The sequence below is a fragment of the Tupaia chinensis genome, unplaced genomic scaffold (genome assembly GCF_000334495.1).
Source record: "Tupaia chinensis unplaced genomic scaffold, TupChi_1.0 Scaffold000185_1, whole genome shotgun sequence".
NCBI lineage: Eukaryota > Metazoa > Chordata > Mammalia > Scandentia > Tupaiidae > Tupaia > Tupaia belangeri.
This window is the reverse complement of record NW_006159660.1, coordinates 3,853,684-3,860,866: the sequence shown is the minus strand read 5'-3', so window position 1 is coordinate 3,860,866 and position 7,183 is coordinate 3,853,684. Positions and strand designations below refer to the sequence as shown.

The 7,183-nt window shown below is 42.6% G+C and overlaps 1 protein-coding gene across 1 annotated transcript in view; it reads right to left on the bottom strand.

Annotated features, from left to right (window-relative positions):
- Window positions 1-7,183, bottom strand: part of HGD (homogentisate 1,2-dioxygenase) — a 47,278-nt gene that overhangs the window by 12,023 nt on the left and 28,072 nt on the right. Inside the window, exons 7-10 of the mRNA XM_006146705.3 lie at window positions 6,460-6,494; window positions 5,210-5,289; window positions 4,560-4,659; window positions 1,624-1,748 (exon numbers count right to left, since the gene is read on the bottom strand). Coding sequence (XP_006146767.1) covers window positions 1,624-1,748; window positions 4,560-4,659; window positions 5,210-5,289; window positions 6,460-6,494 — 340 coding nt within the window. The remainder of the gene's footprint in view (window positions 1-1,623; window positions 1,749-4,559; window positions 4,660-5,209; window positions 5,290-6,459; window positions 6,495-7,183) is intronic.

Sequence of the window (7,183 nt, the reverse complement as noted above, 5' to 3'; positions counted from 1 at the left end):
GGGAAAGAGGTATCCTAACTTGCTTTTCCTCCTGCTCTCCAATTTTCTGCAGGTTGGATCCAACCAGAAGCCAGCTGGCTTGGGAGCCAGTATGATTCAGTCCCTAGAGGCAACCTCCCAGAGCACAGCTTGTGGTAAAGAAGGAGGAGCAGATCAGTGGGACTCCCAGCACAGGGCCCACTCGAGTGGAAACCTATGTAGAAGAGCTGCTGGCACCTCTATTTATTGTTTGTAAAAAATAATCTGAGGATCACACTTAAAATGAATGTAGATCTCCACGCACCATCCCCAGGGGTTATCATTTTTGCCAGACTGGTATAGTGTCTAAGAACTTGCATTTCAAACAAGGCTTCCTGAGGATTTCTGATACTCCTGGTTCCTGAACCACATTTTGAGAAGTCTGACACAGATGGCAATGTGTCTGCCTCAGGGATTAATTAATTTTAAGTGCCCAAATGGGTTACCTCTGTGGTTGGCATGCCTCTGGATACCGTCCAGGGAAAACAGTATGCAAATATAAGCCATAAGTCAAATAGACAAAATAAAGTGAACAAATAATGGTAAACGAAAGTGATCACTGGGTTCTTTTCATTATAATTATTTTATTCTAATATATCTTATGTATATTAAGTCACAATATATAGTAATGTATCATATTATAGATTACATACAATGTTGTGCTTTTAGACCGGGTCTCACTATGTCTTGATCCTCCTGCCTCAGCCTCCTGAGTAGCTGGAACTGCAGGCAGTGCAACCTGGCCCTGCTTTACAGAGCAGTCTGAGACTCGAACCCTGGCCTCCTGTGTGGCCTCAGCCTGCTAAGTAGCATTGAGTGCTACTATGGCTGTGCTGTATTATTATTACTATTATTAAATTTTTTAAAGAATTATTTTTTATTTAATTTTATTCATTGTCATTATTTTATTTTTTATTTTTTTGAAGTTGACCAGAGAAAGACAGAGAGAGAGAGAGAGAGTGAGAAAAAGAGAGAGAGAGAGAAAGTGAGAAAGCAAGCTGCCAGGCCTAGGACTTGAACCATGGTCAGCCATGTGGGAGTCTAGCTGCCTTAAACACCACGCCACCTGCTGGCCCCCATATTATTTTTATCATCTATGCCTTTACTTAAATTCTGAGCATACCAAGCAAGTGGTATAAACCAAGCCAACCTAATTAACTGAGCTCTACTAGTTTTGTACCGAATCATTGCTTATATTTGAAATGTGGTGGTTATTGGAAAATATAAATCTTGGCTGATCTGCTTGCTAACTCATTTTCCTTTCAGAATACATTACACTCCCTGTGTAGTGTTTCTTCACCATTTGTAGAGACCTACGTGTTGCTAGGATTTTCATTGCTTGGTGAGTGGTCTGAGCACAACCTTTGGAGTCAAACATATGGCTCGAATGCTGGTTCTGCTATTCACTGTGACATCAATTACTTACCAGTATCTGGACTGTTTTTATTACTACAAATAAAGCACAGAGTAGCTTATTTGTAGTGAGATAGTGGTATGGTACAGATAACAGGATACAATATCAAGAATCTAACATTGGCCGTGGCAATCAGGAGGTGCTGAATAACTGTTCATTCCTTCCCCTGCCTACCCACACTCTTACTTTACCTGTTTTGCAGCAAACAGTTTGCCCTGGTATTTATTAATCACAGTGTAACCACCTGGAACTTGACGATCTTCATACCAGGCAACAGGTATCAAGAAATCACGAGGATTGGCCAAGCCGTTGGCTCCTAGAACACAGTACCCCAGAAGTCTTTTAGACGCTTCTGAAATCACATCGGAAAACTGCCCGTGGTTGCACAAGAGAAGGCACAAATCGCTTTCATTGCTCAACGACTCCCTGGGTTCCCGGTCTGGTACCTTTTGAGGAGGACCCAAGGAATTTAGTAAGAATAAAATTCATGAATAAAATCATCATTGTCATTACCAGCATCACCTTCTAAAGTTGTGGAGTGACTATTTTTTTTTTTTACAGAACTAGTAGGTCATCAGGAAAGTCATGACACAATTTTGCGTGTGCGTTTTTGCATATTGTCCCGACAATATTTCACATGCATTATCTCATCACTACACCTGAGGGGAAGGGAGAAGGAAAGAGGAAGAGAGAAGGTCTGATGGAATTTCATGAGTAGAACCCATCTACAGCCCTTGATCTCAGGTAGGAAAAGGTACATGTGTTTTCCACGCAGCCTCTGCTCTGTAGACAGAACTTAGAATCAATCTGTAAAACTACTCTCTGGGGGCCGGCAGGTGGCATGGTGATTAGGGGCACTGGACTTCCACATGGCTGGCCATGGTTCAAGTCCCAGACCTGATGGCTTGCTTTCTCACTTTCTTTCTCTCTCTCACTCTGTAGTCTTTTAGACGCTTCTGAAATCACATCGGAAAACTGCCCGTGGTTGCACAAGAGAAGGCACAAATCGCTTTCATTGCTCAACGACTCCCTGGGTTCCCGGTCTGGTACCTTTTGAGGAGGACCCAAGGAATTTAGTAAGAATAAAATTCATGAATAAAATCATCATTGTCATTACCAGCATCACCTTCTAAAGTTGTGGAGTGACTATTTTTTTTTTTTACAGAACTAGTAGGTCATCAGGAAAGTCATGACACAATTTTGCGTGTGCGTTTTTGCATATTGTCCCGACAATATTTCACATGCATTATCTCATCACTACACCTGAGGGGAAGGGAGAAGGAAAGAGGAAGAGAGAAGGTCTGATGGAATTTCATGAGTAGAACCCATCTACAGCCCTTGATCTCAGGTAGGAAAAGGTACATGTGTTTTCCACGCAGCCTCTGCTCTGTAGACAGAACTTAGAATCAATCTGTAAAACTACTCTCTGGGGGCCGGCAGGTGGCATGGTGATTAGGGGCACTGGACTTCCACATGGCTGGCCATGGTTCAAGTCCCAGACCTGATGGCTTGCTTTCTCACTTTCTTTCTCTCTCTCACTCTGTCCCTCTCTGGTCAAATTGAAATAAAGAAATACATTTTTTTTAAAAAATTGAATAAAAATCATTCTTAAAACAAAAAACTACTCTCTGCCTGCCAATCACTCAGGCAGAAAGCAGTCAGGACTTGCTGCTTACCTTTGCGAGAGTTTTCTTCCAGGGAAAGAAAATAAATCGAAAGACCCAGAATGAAAAACTTAAGTGCAAAAACATAATTTGACTCTGAGAGGAGAAACCTGGGGAGTGTTTTTCTCATTTCCAGCTCCTGGGGTTAAAAAACACAAGTCCCCAGCTGGTTAGTAAATTGTAGATCTTTTCCAGAGGGTACAAGTTGCATGGAACCTGGAGGCTCTGCCGGCTGCAGGGCAGCAGGAAGCCAGAGCAAAGTGGGGAGAGTGGGTGGTGAGCAGGATGACAGACGGCCCACCATGCTCCAGCTGCCTCTCTCTGCCTCCCACTTTCCTCTGCATATTTGGATCTCCTAGGGGAGTGACCAGAAGGCACATGCTGGCCTGTCCCTGTTTTGCTCAAAAAAGCTGTTGACGGGAAGGAAAGAACTCGGAAGTGTGGTCAAAGATGAACCAAGGAAAAATTTTCCCAGCCACTCTTTATCCCATGAGGTGTGCTGAGGGGTTGCACAGAGGTAACACCACCAGCTGACCCACGTGGGAAGGTTCTGGGCTCCTGCCAAGACCTCCCTGAATATGCTAGGCCACACAAGTGCCTGTGATCCAGGGCTGGCTGGGAGTGGATTGTGACATTGGGGTCCTGTTGGAGGTGCTGTCTCTTTCTGTCTCTCTGACTCTCTGTCTTGTTCATGGAGGAAGGAAATAAATAAAATTTTAAAAGAAATGTTTTGAAAACTCCTCCTAACAACTGCACTTCTCTCCCGTGTCTCCTGCCTCCAGATTGCCAGAGAAAGAGTTAGGAGACCTCGGTTCACTCTGAGGAAAGTTCTAAACTGCCTGGTGGGGCTGTGGTTTCCAGTTCCTTCACAGCACAGAGAGTTGTACCTTCTTTGACATTTCTGGGTTTTGTGGAGTGTACTCAGTAGGAATGTGAGGGTTGTGGGCTCTGTATCACTCAGCCTGTTCCCCTTTTCCATCGTAATAGAGCCCTGGCTATTTTCATGGCTTCCCCCACTTCGTCGGCTGCACCCAACCTGTTGACGTAAAATGATTTGGTCACAAAGCTCATTCCCACTTGTATCCTCCAGCTAAAGCTGCTTCTTTTTCTCTTCACAACTTTTCATCAGGAAGTACTCACATCTCACCTCTCCTGTGACTCCGGTTCACAGGAAACCAAACTTCTGTAGCCCTCATCATACACATTATATCCCAGAAATTCATCACATGCATTTATCTCCAATGGTCCGTCTACTCTTCCGGAGAAAAATGTGTACAGTGGTTCAGCTCATTTTCTGTTATGTATGCGTTTGATAGGAAGGCACTTGTTCTAGAGAAGAAATTGTCTAGAGGAAAGTTGAAGTTTGAGTGAACTGGTGAGGGGAGAGGATTTCTAACTTGGGGCGGGGATTATCTGTGTCCCATATTTCAAGTAAGGTTTAGAGATTTGTAGTGAAGATTTACCAATGGGTCCCAGGTCAGGTAACTCGAAGTGGACGCCGTACACCTCCAGGATGTAGCCCCTGGTCTCCTCGAAGACATCTACGCTGAAGCGCATCCCTCTCTGGAATGGGAAGCAGACACTGAGATGCTCTCTCAAGCCATATTTTTAGTTACAAAGAAGCCACCCAGAGCCACATGAAGAAGTAAAGCTATAGTTTGTTGAGCTATATTTGAGAGGCCACCAGATGGATGATGTGTTAGAAAGAAAACCTTAACTTCGAATCACATCTGTGACCCAAGCCAATATTAGTGTGATTTCTCATTAAGTTTAGAGCTAAACATAGACCCCAATTGAACCAAGTTAAAAAAAAAAAAAATCCACCTTCACTGCTCTCTCCACCATCAGTATAAACGGAGCCTTTTCTAGAGTGCTTATAAATAGGAAAGTAAAATGGCAAGTGCTCTCTGCTTTGCGATTGTGTGGTATATTAAACAAAGCAGGTGCCCAAGCCTGCTCCCCCTTTGGTACATGGAACCTTCCACATAATGCAAACTCCCTCACCATTTCCCAGACATGACAGAGAAATTTTAGAGTTGGAAATAGCAGCAGCTGAAACATCTGATGGCTCTCAAATTAGGGAGAAGCAGAGAGAAGGGGACACATTATCAACCTGAATGACGCAGATCTCATTGGGCTGCACAAGCATCTTGCCAAACTCGGTGTAAATGAGAAGTTTCCCTTTCTGGGGAACTGGCAAAGGAAAAAAAAAAAAAGTCAGGGCAGTGGTGAGCAATGCTTTTTCTTTGAGAACCATTTTATGAAGACTACAGGCTTAAAGGCTACATTTGCTTTTTCATTCCAAATGACAAGAGCTTTACTGAGTCTCTTAGGGGAAAATGTATATATCCTGATGACTTAGGTTAGCCATTTTACTACCTAAAAGAATGTGAATAAAAAATATGACTCTACTCTTCTTGCTTGCCAAGTAAGGAACTTATTTATGGGTAATTCTATGAATCATTGGGCTGCACAAGCATCTTGCCAAACTCGGTGTAAATGAGAAGTTTCCCTTTCTGGGGAACTGGCAAAGGAAAAAAAAAAAAGTCAGGGCAGTGGTGAGCAATGCTTTTTCTTTGAGAACCATTTTATGAAGACTACAGGCTTAAAGGCTACATTTGCTTTTTCATTCCAAATGACAAGAGCTTTACTGAGTCTCTTAGGGGAAAATGTATATATCCTGATGACTTAGGTTAGCCATTTTACTACCTAAAAGAATGTGAATAAAAAATATGACTCTACTCTTCTTGCTTGCCAAGTAAGGAACTTATTTATGGGTAATTCTATGAATTGACCAAAAAGGGCAGCAGAATAGTATGGAAAATCACCCATTCCTGATAGAGCCAACAGAAAGCTGGCATTTGCATGTACAATGTTTATAAACATTGACTTCAAAATATCTGTACTAAAATCAGATATTAGAATAGGCAGACTCAACCATCATAGACATATTTTAAATGATCTCATAAAAACTTTTATTTACATTGCAATTATTAATGATAGGTGGTATTTTTTAAGGTAAGCTTAAAGGCAAATAGATACTTAATAGTTAATAGAACTCATTTTCTTCATAAATTAATCACATGTTGGTACTCTAATTTTTTTGACTGACTAGAGTTCTCCCATCAGAAAGACCCAGAAGAGATGGGCAAAGACAGAAACACTAGGAAATAGAGTAGGGGCTTTGAAACATACTAGTAATCTTTCTGGACCACCAGTGGCCTCTAGATCTGAGTCTGTATCTTGCACTGAGTGAAATAAAGACAAATTGGTGGATGAGGGAAAATAATTTGCATCAAATGTTAAAAGCAGCTTGTGACTAGGGATCAATTAACAGGGAAGGGGTCTGAAATCAGAACTCACCAATCAGGAAGTCCCCATCTGAATTGTAAAGGCATCTGAAACATATAGAGTAACCCCTGTGATTTTTCAGATGATCACTTTCTATTATAGACAAGTTAAATTATTGTTTAATGTCTACTGTGAACCAAGCTCAGTGCTGGGTATAAAATGGGGGGCAAAAGGGCCCCGTCTCTGTCCTCATGGAGCTTAGAGTCTAGGAGGGAGTCAGACAGCAATCTAATAAATAGAGAGCCACATCGTCGCAGCCTGTGACGGCACAATGAAAGTCCAATACAGGGGAAGCGAAGAGTAGGGACCTGGGTCTAGGTTGGGGAGTCAGCAAAGGCTTCCCTGAAGAAGGGACACATTTGACCTGAGATCTGAAGGTATTATCTAGAGGAAGGTTTAGGGAAGGCAGAGAACATCACTCACCAAAGAATTAAGATATGCAAATACTCTGAGGCCAGAAGCATTTGGCAGGTTGGAAGAAATGAATGAAAGTCAATGTGGCAGGAGTGAAGAAAGAGGAGGTGCCCTGACATAAGAGTGGACCCAAAGGAGGTCTCCAGTGCCTTGTCATAGAGCTGTGATCTTGGCCCTGGTGCATAGCTCAGAGATGTTAAGTGGCTCTCACACATTTGCTAAAGAGTGGAGGTGGGTGGGCTTTGGACATGAGTAGTCTGGTTTCAGAGGTAGTGTGCAAAACTGCTGTGATAGTCTGCTTTTCAAAAAAAGACAGGAATGC